Genomic DNA, 15107 nt, shown 5'->3' with positions numbered 1-15107 from the left:
ACGTGGCGGCCGCGTGCCCTCCCCCGCGCAGGCGCGGTCGGCCGCCGTCAGTCGCGCGCAGGGCGTCCCTGAGGGCCGCGGGGGCTTCCCCCGCCCTGGAGCGCGGTGGGTCGGGGGCGAAAATGGCGTCTGGGGCTGGCCGGGGGGCTCGCGGGCGTGCGAGCGCTTTCGCAAAATGTTAGGCGTCGGGAACGGGGGGATTAGGTGAAACAAACACTTACTAGCCATTGATTTCGTGCTTTAGGTGTTGCGGCTGCCCTTGGTTACAAACTGCCCCCCATTTTGTAGATGGGAATGATGCTACCGCAGCCGTTTCTCGAGGAGCGGTAACCCAGGATGCAGAGAAGCGGTCCCTTTTCCTGCCGGTGACTACCGCTTCTGGCAGCAGAGCGTCCCCACCGTTGTTACTTGGGGACATGGAAGGGAAATCCCGACGCAAACCCCTCCTCTCTTGCGAAGAGGCGGGAAGGGGTTGTCCAGGTGCTCGCGCGCGCTTGGCGTTTCCTTTGTTCTGCAGAAATGAGATGCCAAACCGGCAAAGAACCAACCGCGAGCTCTGCAGTCCCAGGGGGAAAAGCAAAAGCTATTTTCCTGCAATTAATAATGCTTGAGGTATACGTGCGTTTATACACCTGCTTTTCTTCCGAGGTAGTTGGTGCGAAGCAGCAGCTGGTGCAGAGACCTGCACCCTCAGAGCAAAGATGTCTATTGCTGACGAGTTTCAGAACAAAAAGAGATTAAGTGTTAGGGATTGGAGTTATTTGCATAGAATCTATTGCATTTCCAGGCAGAAAAGGTTAAAAAGAGGACTGACAAGGTTTAGGAACTATCTGTAGTTCGATGAAGCTTTAAATCAAGCTAACACTCACAACCCTTGGGGGATTTGCATAATTTCCATAACGTGCAGCATGGTTTTTGCCTCCTGATAGAAGCCATCAGTTATGTAAGCAAATTGGTTGCATAATTATGCAGATGGGAAAATAAATTTAATTGATTCAACAGAAAAGCGTGCTGTTCATTTCACCAAAGATTTCTTTTAACTCAGAGAGGAAGGAAATAAACTGGGAGAGGTAATCAGCAGGTGACACTGCCGACACCAGCTCCATTGCGGAGGGTACCCGTTTTCAAACAGAGCCAGAACAACCCGCCCCCGAGCACAGGAATGAATTCCTACTTTTTAGCTAAAGGTCACAATGCTTATTGCTTATGAACATCACCACAATATTCCATGGCAGTAGTACTGTGGCTTTATCTGGTCTCATTACTCTCTATCAGTTCCCAGGATACATCCTGCTGGCTCAGCAAGAGCGGCACAGACATTTCCGAATGGAAAGCTTGTTTTATACCAGAAAAAATTAACATCTGAAGAAGTTTGTATTTTGACTACCTCTTGTCCCCTAACAGGAGGAGAATTTTAAGCATCACAATAAAGTTGCTACAAGCAGCAACTGTGCCATTCTCTCCTTGCTCCTTTGTTTCTGTTCTGGTCCTCGCTCTGCAGATGGTAAAAAAGTGGCATCAGTTTCTCCAGTCCCATCACAGGCGATGGCACAGAAGCTCCAAGGCCAATAATGTCAGCATTGATTTTTTATACTAGTTGTCATACTAGTCATCTTAGAAAAGAGTTATGCAGAAGGGGTTAAGACTGAAAAATGTAGACCTGGCATTTGCCAAAAAACCTCCGCAAAGATGCAAGATGCATCCGGAGAATGTGAAAGGACAAAAATGTGTAATTGCTCTTAATGTGGCCATTTTACAAAGCTGAGGAGTATGGCATTAAGATTTTGGTAATTAAAAGTTTGATTACTACACCAGGGGCATTTAATTTTGCTATTTCTCCTCCTGTAAAACTCTCACTAACATCCATTAGAATTCTTCAGCGAATTGAGCACAACCCACAGGCTGTGGCTGTAGCCTCCACTCGAGTCCGTAGTTAAAACTGGAAGCTGGCCATGTCCACAGCTGGGAGCTTCAGCCCAATTTATTCATGAGCATTTGCTACATTATGTGCTATGGCGTGGTGCAAAACTGCATAGTCTGACTGATTTCACACATTCTTAACCTCCTCATGCAGCATATCATACTCTAGATTCTTGTAGTAGTTATGAGATATCAAACTCTCCATGTCGGCTTTGCCATTTGCCTATCCTCCTGCACACCGAAGAATATTAATTACAGGGATCTGAAAAGAATTAAATAATTTAATGACAATACTGACTCACAGATATTTTGCATACTTCATAGAAAGAATAAAAAATGTTTATTAACATCGTAACAACTCCTCCAAAATGATCCCCCCAATTGCTCTCTATAAAACATCATAAAACTATCAAGCTTCTATTTCCAGCTTCTCACCTCCATCCCCGATGTGGGTTAAGAAACTCTCAAAACTATCAATGCTTTGAAACAAAATTGAGGTAAGTCTTCCAAACAACATTATTCTGGTTTAGTTACAAGAAACTGTCCATACCTAACAAAAGTAATCTTTCCAAGAACATATCTTGTAATCAGTGAAAACTGAAGAAAGATTTTCACAAAGGGAATTTCTCCTGCATCTAATAACATACTGAAGGAGCACAGCATTGTGTAGCTACTGAGCGCAGCACAGTAATGTTTTATTTGCACATTTTCTGTCTCTGCAAACAGGTAAGCATACATTTTATTTCCTATATGAAAAATTAAATATATCAAACGAGTTGCTAAATCTCAAACACAGAAGTTCTTTCAGTTACTAAGAAACAGTAACTTATACATGGGAAAAAGCAAAAATATGGATTATTGTCTACTAAGTGGCTGGCTCTGCAAAACTGCATTGTCTCTGTTTTAACTTAACTTTATTCTTTGGAACATTTTTTCATTTTTCCAGGCTCGTTGGAGTTTTGTCCTGTTTAGCACATGGAATTTCTGTCACCAAAATGGTACTGAGAATGTTGCTCAAGAAACCTTCCTGGCATTTTGATACACATCAAAATGACCAGATTTGTATGGTATTTCAAGTGGACCCAGACAGTACAAAAATGGGAAAACCAGGACTTAACAGTAAAGTTGTTTAAATTGCCTACTGGTTTATCATGGTGACAGGGAGAAACACTGTATTGACAGAAACACCAGATGCACCAGCTGTAACAAAACTTCTGAGCAATGATGTGGGGAGCTTGCTTTGCTTGTTAATATAAAACATGACTGAGATTGCATGCCATCAGCTGAAGATGATACTCAGGAGATGGAACCAAAACATTGCACAAATTTTACACAGTTCCAAGTTAAGCTAGAAGGTCAATGATTAACCTCTGTCTGAAAAATAAAGCAACATTTGGAATTTTTTTCTGGAGATGATCTAAGTGAAAAATTCAAGGTTGCTGATAATGGAAAAAATAATGTTGTGTCTAGAACATTCCAGGCTTTGAAGCCATACAGATTACTAAGAGAATTTTGTCCTTCTGCGTCTCTCACCGTATTAGCCACATCTGGTACTGCTTACAGAAATGTGGGATTTAGCTGAGGTTCAGATAGCCTCTGTCTAATTCCAAGGGAGATTAAGCTACAAAGGGTCTTACAAAAAGTAATTAGCAAAAATGACTTAGTTTCTCACTGCCAGTTTTAGTTCGTTAAAACCTTCCAAAATTGCTTTCGCCACTAATGCTGGCGTGGCTGGAAAAACATCAGTTTAGATCTCTCATCTGAAACCTGATCACTTCTTATCCAGTCTTTCAGCTACTGGGAAACAAAAGCAGCAGAATGCTACTGGATTTGACCAGGTGGATAGCCTTACAAATGGCAGAGCCATCTTGGTGAATACCAAGTAGTGGAACCCAAAGGCTGTCTGAACTAGTGCCAACTGTTCTTCAAGAGAAATTTTGAGGTAAGGGGCTTTTACAGAAATGACATCTGATTGCTAGTACTAAATCTACCATTTTTTAGAAGGAAAGCAGATGAGATCCCTACAAAAGAATGATACCCTGTGAAAACACAAGAGCCTCTATCCTTGCATTTTTCTGTGCAGGTGGCACAGGAGGAAGGCAGTGATCTTGGTGGTCATAAGGTTCAATCCTCTCTTCCAGTAGTAACTCCCAGACAAACTGGATGAGCAGTGGTATCGAAAAGGGTCAGGACCTGACCCTGAAGAGGGTCAGGAATCTAACAACTGTTGATCAGATTAATGACATCAGATTAATGGTATGAACCTCAAGACTAGAATAGCAACATCCCCAAACAAAAAAACACCGACACCCCTCCAAAACCCTCCAGTGCTAAGATCATGATGGCTTTCATGATTCAAAGAACACTTGCAATAATGCTCTGGAACTAGGAAGAGACTCATGCTGCCCCAAAGGAGGGAAAGATTTTTCAAATATTGAGGGCTTATGCCACCATCTTGATCTCACTTACGATGGAACAACCTTAAAAAACCCATGAATTTCTATACCGAAAAAAGCAGAAATTTTCAGCACAAAAAGCTCTAAAGGGGATGGAGAGCAGGACCAAAAGAGCTGTATTATTGGCATGTTTGTGTAGGGTGGTACCGGAGATCTAAACTAACACTACAGAAGTGGGGAGCTCAGGCAAGTCTCAACTTTGTCAGAGGTCCCATTGATTTGCCACAAGAGTTTTCCGATATGAAATGTTTGGTTCTTCTTACTCAGGCTGCAGATCAGTAGATGAAGTGTGACTTAAGCAATTCATGTTCCAAATCTGATTCGGGATTTGCAGAAAAAAGAACAATTCCTGAAGAACCAGGAATGCTACAATCAGCTTGCTAGAAGCCTCCATCTCATCATGCAGTTGGCAGAAACTAAAAAATGGGCAGTAACACTTCCCTCTAAGAGCACAATCACGGGAGAAAGCAAGTTTTCCTTTTCAGTGGAAGTATGCATATATACAAATGTGAAGCCATATACAAGTTATTATCAAGACACAAATAAACCTTCAGCTGTGAGCAACTTGTGTAGACTCTCTCAGTTGTGTGAAGGAAGGTATGTCTCAAGTGATTTTGAAGTTATTTTATTCTCAGTGCTTTTTACTGGGTTTTTGGAGAAAGGAAATTAAGATCTAAGGGGCACACAGATGGGACAATATCCTCACAAGATACTGTGAGGAAGACAAAAGGAAACATTACTTCTACAGACTATGAAGCAATGTGGAAAACGTCTCACTCAAGAACGGTAGATACACTCAATCAATGCACTTATATACTGTCATCTGCTGGGACAAGAGTAACAGTTAGTGCTAGATTCTCCGTAAAAAAGGAGAATATAGGTTCTGAGGCTGCAGCTTCCTCATTATCTGATGTTGCCATTACAAAACATCTACGTAAGTCAGTGTGACAATCTATATAGTTAGGGAAAAAATTACTCTTTCTGAGCTATCTGCATTATCATCAATATAAGTATTTAAAAACACAACTTGAGTTTGAAGCCTTGCTGTAAATCAGTAAGGCACAGTCTGAACACAGTGGGAACTGCCTTTATTAATTTGTATTATTTTTAACAATGATTGCTTTAACCATTAAAAACTATGACTTTACTATTTAATGACTACTGAAACAGCCAGACCTTCCCAGCCCATTTCATATTCTCCTGAAGCCATTTTAGAGCAGATGTAAGCTCCAAGCTGTAAACTTCTTCCATATTAACATTCATTGTCATATGCTTAAGAAAAAGCTTTGGATCAGATACACGAGCAGCCAGGATCAGTCTCTCCACTGCCGCTTGATAGTCACTGTTATTCTGAACAGTCTGATCTTCACATCTGTAAGTGAATTTTCACAAATACAAAATTAGGTACCATACAGGCCCCGAGTCACTTGCCTGATGCTTTATAGTGGCAAGAAGATTACAAAAACATTAAAATAATGCCTTGTGTTCACTTCACTTATAATAGATTATGTTAATTTCTAGACAAATTTTAGCTGATTATTCTGAAGAATTAAAAAGTTAGAAAAAGTGTATTTTTAACGTATTTTACGGTAATGAAAAGTAATACGATTTAATGCCAGTGCAAAGTAGGTCTGCAATATTCACAGCACATTTCATGAAGAAATGTTCAACTCTGGGCTGGAAAATTCAGTAAAGGAATGTAAACCATTTTATAAACTGGATATAGCAAGAATTCATGTACATGCTAGAATCCAAAGGGATTACTGATTTTTGGCATGTCATCACTTTTGGAATAAGGATGTGCCTAACTGACATGCCTACATTTTTGCAAGAGCAGAACTTACTCTTTAAGCAAACAAGCAGAACTACAATAGCATACACATGAAAACAAGAGATAAAAACCTTCTCATTTATCAAAAGAACAAAATGAAGAGATGTATTCCTTGGGAAGGGTAGAGGGGAAGGAAGACAGGGTGCTCAAGTTTGAGATGCCTCTGTTAATCCTTCTTAACAAATGTAGCTTTTCTATGCAGTTTCACATTTTGATGCTGAGCCTGTCAATCTCAGAGAAAATGGGGTCTTGAAAAATAAATTATACGTATCATCTAGTGATGTGGTTGGTAGTTTATGGACAAAAGGCAAAAGCAACAAAACACATTTTTATCTGAAGGTATTAAGACTCCCAGAAAAGGGAAAAAAATCTAACAAATTTAATATTGAGATATCCCCTATAAAGGGAATCAAGTAAAATGGCTTCATGCCCCTTCCAAAAAACAGCCAAGAAATGTTAGAGTTGCTTTTTGAAAGGAGTAACGTTTTAACTGTACCCTTCTACTCCACTGCTTAACCACAACATAAGAATCTATATACCAAGATATCAAGCTATCCTGTTTTTGAAAATACAGTACACTCTTAGTGCGGTAGACACACAGGCCAGTATCACTCTCTAACAATTACTTTTCTGCTACACACATGTAAAAATAATAATAAAAAAACCCCAAACATTTAGTGTTCTATAACCAGTTTAGAAACAAGAATTAAAAACAAGTTTAAAACCAAGCATTCTCTTTCCCAGCCAATGGAAAATAAGATCTCTCATTAACTACATGATCACATGGATAAATACAATCAAAATGGTACATATCTGACAACAAACCTTTTCAGTATTATTTGAAGAGTCTGACTAGCAGCCATTGGACTTTGAATATCACTGGCATTTGAAACAAGAAATATTTCAATGGCCAACAGCATCTCAACCTCAGACAGATAAGATGGAATTGTCAAAAGTTTGTGATATAAATTTCCCTGCAGTGGTGGGTAGCAACCCAATGATAAAGCACCTGAGAGTAAATGCAGAAACATAAGGAATTAGGATTACCAACATGGAACATAGATCTGTTTTCTTCGGTATGTGGCTAAGAATGTGGGAAAAAAACCCCCAAACTCTTAATGGATTTTACTATTTCACCTGTGAAATGGCCTGATTTGAGAACACAGCAAATAGTATTCACTCATAATATTCACTGTTGTAAAATGTTATTTTTATCAATGAACAGCATCAGCGATGATTAAAAAGCTCTGTCAGAAATCCGGGACTCCAAGTGCATAATAACGCAACCACAATTTAGGACAGGTCAGACAGAAGCTTTATTAGCTATGATCACAGTGAGAGGACATTTGAACAGCATCTCCCCCTTTGCTCCCCTGTCCTCTGCCAAGTGATCCCAGAGACCCAACCTACATAGCATTTCAGAAAAAAAAAAAGAGGCGAGTGAAAACAATCACTTCAATGTTAACAAAGCTAAGCATCCATCTTGGGAGGGATGGACTCCTTACGTAGCTTGCTAACTGCCACAATTCTAACACGGAATCAAACAGCAAATAACGTGACAATATGGAGAGATGGCTCTTGGTGGCCCCTATCAGAGTGGCACACCCAGTATTATCTTAGCTCAGAAGTGGGGAGTTGAAAACAATCATAGACTATTAGCTTTTTGAAAGGAATTTTCTTTTAGTTAGCACAAACTTCTTAGCCAGACCTCTCAAATATTAATAATTTTACCACCACAGCTCTAAACAGAAGTATAAAGAAATCTAATTTGCCTAGATAAAAAAGTGAAGATGACACACTTTTTAACCATTTCAGGGTTCACGTTTTTGAAATTCTGAAATTGAATGTAAAAAAATAATTTTATCAGAACTACATTTATTTCATGCCAGGTAGTATGCACTGATTCATATTTTCAACTGTCACTATTTCCGGTTAAACATTTTGGTTACAAATAAATTCCTGATAGTGACATAAAGCACTGTTTTCTTCTTACAAAGTATACTCTTACCGATTTCTCCCTAATATACTGAGCTGTTACGAGCATACGTTATCCAAAGAACATAAGGGAAGGAAATTGTTTAAGAAGCAACTTACTTTTGTAATAGGTCCTAGCTTTAGACCACAAAGAACTTCTTCCCAAAGCTGTGATTAATCGTCTAAGTAAAAAAAAATCAATAGCTATGTTTTTTGAAAGCATGAAGTCTACTGCAGAAGATGAGACCCCAAGATTCTTGCTCTCAAAACAGGCATTTATCAGCTTGTTAAAAAGGCAGCTGTACTGAGAAACATCTAGAATATCTGAAATGAAATGAAGAATATTAACTACTGAATTAAGTCAAATGCAAATCTAATTGAAGAACTGCTTCCCAATCAGTACCTAAATCAGGACTCTTGCTTCTATCAGCAAAATGGAACAAGGTTGAGATAACTTATGATAATGCTTTATTCATCAATAGTCTTTTCATTCAGTTAGTTCATTCATGCTGTGAAAGAGAAGTGTTAAGGTCCAAGAAATAATTTGAAGCCAAAACCAACAGGATCAGATAAAAATATACTCACTTGCCCAAGCCCATAAATACAATCTTCACCTGATCTCTCAGACTTAAAATCTGCACCAATAAAAAACACCTTGGTGCTTCAAGTTCTGCTTCTACTCTTACTCTGAACTGTCCACTTCCTCTCAGCTGTCCTCTTCTTGGCCAGACTGAGCAGCCTTGCATCCACCTCATGCCTCAAAGGACTAGATCCTTTTAGGATTCTCTAATAGATGGTCTTCCAACTAAGCTCTCTTCGCATACCTAAAAGCACACACTGGCAATAGGACTGAGACCTACACACAGGAATCAGCTGAGGTTTCCTCAGTGGAGCCTAAGTAACTACACATCTTATCTTGAAGTACACATCCAAAATTTGTCAGATAAATTGAGCCCAAAAGAGCACTCCGTTCTTAACATGATATGTAAAAGAAGCCTAGGTTAGCTAGCTCAGTTATAGAAAAAAACAATGCATTCATCTGAAGTTAAGATAAAATGAATCGCCCCAATGATATCCCTATTTTATCTTATTGTATAGACTGTGTATGACCCTTAAAAATTTAGTGGGTCTTTCCTATTGCCCTGTGTAAGTGAGCCAATTGGAAAAAGACAACAGGTGTATAAACTCTGCGTGTGCGTAGAGTATGTATTTTAACTGACACTACACTCTTTGGAAAAAAAAAATGGGCTTGTCTTACTTCTTCAACAAATTTTAGCCAGAAAACAAACAAAAAGAACAGTACAGAATCATTTGTTAAATTTTTAGCTCTTAACACAGTACCTTTTTCTTTACTTACCAGAATGATTTTGAAAACCTGGTAGGTTCTGCAGAACTTCAAATGCCTGCCTATATAAACTCTTCCTCAAGTATTTGTGCACTAGTGTACGTAACAGATTATGTCGACTGAGGATGTCCACTTTATCACAGGGCCACAACGGTGCATTTGTGGTCCACTCTGACTCTGTGGCAAACAACAGTGCAGTGTTATTTTTATGAACTGAAACTGCTGGACACTGAGACTTTTGGTCACTAAGAATGTACTGTAAACTGTAGCAGAAAACAAATTTCAGAGTTTCACAGAAAATGCAGTTCTAGTTATTAATAGTTCGTCCCTTATCACCAGTACTTCTCAGATGGATTCTCTGAACCTTTATATTACAAATAACTCCTTTTATTAAATATCATGGTAGTAAAATGGACTGCAGTGGCATGTATAAATATATGTGTGTATGTAAATATGTATATATCTATGTACATACATAAAATTGAATAGCAAATTTTAGATCCTCAGTATTACTTTCTAGAACACCTTCTATTCTTGTTCTATTCTATTCTATACTTCTGAGTTTCTTCTGTTTTCAGCAGATCAGAATTCCAAAAAGCCAGTAATTATGCATTGTTTAATTGCAGAAATATGGTACTATTCTAAAGCTATTTTACTCAATGTGTATACTGTGAGGGGTAAAGAAACACTGCATTGACCCAAGCCTGAAAATTTTTTGACACTGAATGTCACCTGGCTCAAAGGAAATCTACATGGGGCAGGGTCACTTTCCAAGCTGCACCCCTCCCTTATTATGGTAAGCTTTTGAGTGGAATGGTGTTGATGGCAGACTATTGTGAAAACTTTTCTGAAAAAAATTTGGTATTAGTCATAGTATTTCTTATAAATATTAAGGAGAATATTAACCAGTGAGATGGATCGCATTTTATTTTTGTTGTCCCAGTATTATCAACTTTATTTAATAACATAGACCAGCTTGTAACTTTTATCTGAAATCTGTCATAGAAGGGGACTGTTCAAATTTAAGTCAAAACTCAGTTTTTTTATAAGACAAGCTTACCTCTCAATACCCATGTCGCTCCATCCAAACTTCCAGTTTTAAGAAAAATTTCTGCAGCTTTATTAACAATTTGACATCTTGATGCTAACCTCTCTGCACCTATAAGTCCTTTCAAGACTGTAAAATGTATCTGTAGCTCATGCAATTTATCCAAAACCTTCCTTCCCTAGCATAAGAGGGAGAAGGGAAAGGGGAAAGGTCAGAGAAAGCAATGGTATCAGTGAACACAGAGTATATTTACAAAAAATACAGCAGATTTAATTCAGTGATACAGATTTATAGGCATCAGTTTAGTTATCCAAACTGAGTCAGGAAAAAAAAAAAAAGTACAGTAAAATTTCTAATGAATAATAAGGTTTTTTTTGACTGTGTAAGCAAAAAAACCCCACCAACCCACTGTTGAACAGTTCCCAGCACACTATTCCCCATAACATTATTTCTACTATGTAATGTTCCTCTACAGTATTTTTAATACACTTTGTAATTAATTTGTATTTGCTTACTTTACTATATTAATATTTTTAGTCTTTTGATTCCATTCAGCACTACACAGTCTATAAAATTCTAAAAAGATCATACAGAGAGTTTTCATTTTGCAGCAGAGGCATAATTATTAAACCGAAATAATTACTCCAGTATAAGCCAAAGAAAACACTGATAGTTGTACCCAGCAGGACAATAAACTGGCAAAAATTGGGCCTATCCGGCCAACAGTATAACAACCAACAACTTTTATTATCATATTCCAGGTTGATATTTAGACTGGTTTCCTACAGAGGCTTCCTCTTAACTTTTTCGTTGGCCTTTTCAGTCAAAGATGGAAGAAAGGTAGCAGTCTCAAAGATAGTTAAGATCTGACCAATCTAAAAAAGATGATGATTGAGTCAAGGTGGGGCATCAAATTAATGCCCCCAGCAAGGCAAGGACAGGCAGCATTCGGCACTTGTCCTGTCTGGCTGCACCTTGCTGGCCAAGCAACACGAACAAAACTCCAAACTAGACACGTTTCAGCTCTTGCTTAGTGGGTGCATCAACAAGGAGGTGGCTTATTAAAAATCATGGTGATGTGTGTGCGTGCATTGTGGTGGCGGAACACGGGTAATGGATGTAGAGGGAAATGAAGGTTTAGGAGAACAGAGAAGTTGACGGAAAATGAAACTTACTTATTAAGAAGCTCATTTTTTGAAAATGCTTTGTGCATATGCACATACATACTATGGACTGGCATATGCTCAAAACTGGAGACTTTTGAAGGCCTACAGGTATCTGCAATGGTTTATCTCAGCATAACCCATAAAAGAATATTAACTACATCATTGCAGTTAATACTAAAGGTGTAAAGAACCCATTCAACTGTAGATGTATGTGGTTGAAGGGAAAAAATACATACCAGAAAGTTTCAGGTGAAACTTTGACAGCAGAATAGAAACTTGAAATCTAAGTGCAAACCAGAGACAAAATACAAAATTAAGGAGGATCTGCATCTATTCCATCCTTCTAGCAAAAGGAAGGGCCACTAAGAAGTGGGTCTTTCCATAAAGATGGTAAGCATGCAGCTATAAGCACAAATGATCTATAAAGGAAGGGCACCCAATTAAAATGCAGTTGTGGAATGAGAACCTTAATTGGACAAGAACCTCTGACCAATCCTCTGAAGTAATAAAAAGCTGGGTGAAAATAAACCTCAGCAAAGTCCTTCAAGATAGGAAGTAGCTGAAACAGGAAGTGGATGAAATAGTTGCCAAAGGAGCATTAATGTTGCAGGATTCTCTACAAGTAAATATCCAGAAAGTAGTCTAGTGTTGCTTGAAGAGCTGTCTCCATGGAAGACGTATTCACATTTCAAATCTGCACGTTTTTTCAAAGTACATTTGTTTTACGAATTTCCTTAGCTCTTACAAAGAATATTCTCTTCAGGACCAAGTAGCATACATATTTTACCCCTGAGAGCCACCAAGCATCAAAGCTATGTGATAAAGAGGTTTGATGTTCATGAAGGGAAAGTGATCTGAAAAGCACATCTAGAGCTTTAGGCAGTCCAACATATTCATAAAATGGCATAAGGCATGTCCTAAAGCCAAAATTACTTTGGGCACAGCAGGAAGAACAAATCCATCACTATCTTGTTTTCTGTACCACTTTTTGGAAGAAACAAGACATGGGATCAAGCAGATACTAGCCCATAACCACAGGATTAGGGACTTATCCGATACATATAATGGAGTTAAACTGGTTGGAGAGAGGTAGGAATGACAGTTCTAGTTCACCCCTGAAGCAGAGATCAATTTGGGATCTGCCAGTTCTGATAAAAATCAGTCAGAGCACAGCCTCATTCACACTCCCATATGGTCAACACAGGTTGTCTACAAGGCTACTTGAGGATCTTGGTGAGCAGTCTGTTAAGAGGTGTGTTTGATATCTAACACAACATTCTCAAAGAAGCAATGATCTTTTGCTCTAGACATGAAAAAAATCATAGTATCATAAGAACTGTCTATTTTTAGTAACTCCTATTATACAAGAGAAACACTACACATGCTTTTGACACCTTGCACCTCTGAAATTAGGACATGAAGATGAACCTCCTTGGAATATCAGAGGTCCTGCAACCCAAATATCAGGATCTCCCTCAAGATGGATCTGGAAAATAGCTAAAATGTATGAAGGCATTTCCAAGGCATTACAAACACTGAATATATGCTGTCTCTGCTGAAGAAGACAACCAAAACCCAAGCCAAACTAAGCTCTTTGATGGGCATGTGAGCACTGACCACTCCTCAATGCCAAAAATTTAGACTACCTCTTCTAGGGCCAGGAATATCTTAAATGTTCTAACTGCTGAGTTTTCTGGAACAAAAATGCTTCAAAAAGTTCTAGTGCAGTACTACAAAAGTGCTAATGCAAAGACTCTCTCTCCTTCTCTTTACTCCTAAACAGTACCACACTGTGCTGCAGCTTGATAGGGATTTGCTAAAGACCATTCAACTCAAGGAGCTGATGCTGCAAAATTAATGATTCATCAAAACAGGTGTATTACCTCTAGACTAAGCACCTCTATCAATTATCTCCTGGGACTTGGGTTGACCCTGGAAACAGACTGAGCAGTGCACAGGTTTTACATAACAGAATTCCTGAAGGTCATCCCCTAGAGACAATAGTACAAAAGACATTTCAATCCTTTGATGCAAACTAGAAAGGGTTTCTTGATGATAATTCACAAAAAATCCCCAAGAGACAAAAGGGGACAAGGAGATGTTTGCTTTTCTTCATAAAAATACATGCTGGAAATCATCTTGTATGGGATGAGGAACATCCCAGTACAGCATAATTATTAGTTGTAAGGATCAGGCCCATTGACACAAAGGTAAGTTCAGAATGTGATCACCGGCCAAAATACACCCCAAAATCATTGGTGGTTTATACTATTTCTTATGTTGTCACTGATCATGTTGCATTGTATAGGAGATCCAGCTTGGTATACGCTGCTTCCTTCCAGGAAATAAAAGACGAATTTAACATTGAAACGGACCTTGCTGCAGTGATCAATACTGCATGAGGCCTAAAGAGTGTAAAACATCCAGTGAAAGGTCTAGTCTCTTAACCCCAGCCCTTTGTAATATTTGACAGCAAAGAAAGGACTGTAAAGGGTATTTCCTTGTGAGGTCTGAGTCTTTGCAAGATTCACAGAATTTAGAACCCTAGATTCAATGGAAGAAAAGCACTTCTAGTGATGTTCCGGGGAATGAGCAGTTCACCAAGTGCAGTAGCAGCCTTGCTATGCTTCTCTTCTGTCTTCCTGGCCTTGTCCATTACATTTGAAGTCAGGTTCAGAAGCATCAGTGCAGGAAAGGGCCCACTCAAACTTCTGTAAATATTGCTTGAGTTGGGAGGTCTCAGAATACAACAGTATGGCCAGACAGAAGAAAGTGGAATTTCTGGGAAACAATCCCACCAGCGCCTCACCCCAGAATCTCAGGAAGACCTGTCTCCTAATCCAGATTCACCCTTAGCTCAGGAAAGTCAAAAGCTGAACCTGAACAATCAAGTTTCTAGGTTGCAAGTCAAAGTTATGATGGGCTCCATAGAAGACTACTGCTCAGAAAGGCACAATAAAATGCTTTGATCCAGCTAGACAATTAAGAAGTACTATGACGGTGGGGAGGCAGGTGGCACATCCAGCCATTCAACTAGAGAAATACAGTTTAACATCTAGAAAAGAAATGACTCATTCTTTTTCTTCCAGTCAGGTTCCTATAGTCGGGTATACCTTTATCCACTGCAGTACTTTGTGATAAGAACACATGACACTTATCCCAATTCTTCCAATGTAAATTCTGTCTGCTTCATTATGTTGTGAATTTTTTATTACTGGAAAGAAAAAAACCAATATTTTTTAAATTTTACATGTAAATGCAGTTTTAAAGAAATTACACACTTGAAAAACATGGTCATTGTGAAAATATTAAATATAGTTTCTGAAATATTTGCTATTAAAAGTAGTAACTTCCTAAGCCTTAACAC

At 38.8% G+C, this 15107-nt stretch overlaps 1 protein-coding gene across 1 annotated transcript in view; it reads right to left on the bottom strand.

Moving 5' to 3' along the window:
• Nucleotides 1-5449: 5449 nt before the first annotated feature.
• The window catches only part of TOPAZ1 (testis and ovary specific TOPAZ 1), a 44408-nt gene continuing 34750 nt past the window's right edge, over nt 5450-15107 (bottom strand). Inside the window, exons 16-21 of the mRNA XM_075143350.1 lie at nt 14854-14954; nt 10587-10752; nt 9539-9703; nt 8302-8505; nt 7033-7216; nt 5450-5748 (exon numbers count right to left, since the gene is read on the bottom strand). Coding sequence (XP_074999451.1) covers nt 5535-5748; nt 7033-7216; nt 8302-8505; nt 9539-9703; nt 10587-10752; nt 14854-14954 — 1034 coding nt within the window. The 3' untranslated portion in view covers nt 5450-5534. The remainder of the gene's footprint in view (nt 5749-7032; nt 7217-8301; nt 8506-9538; nt 9704-10586; nt 10753-14853; nt 14955-15107) is intronic.

Source organism: Calonectris borealis, chromosome 2, assembly GCF_964195595.1.
Source record: "Calonectris borealis chromosome 2, bCalBor7.hap1.2, whole genome shotgun sequence".
Lineage (NCBI taxonomy): Eukaryota > Metazoa > Chordata > Aves > Procellariiformes > Procellariidae > Calonectris > Calonectris borealis.
Note: the sequence above shows the minus strand (reverse complement) of the source record. Positions and strands in the feature narration are given on the sequence as shown.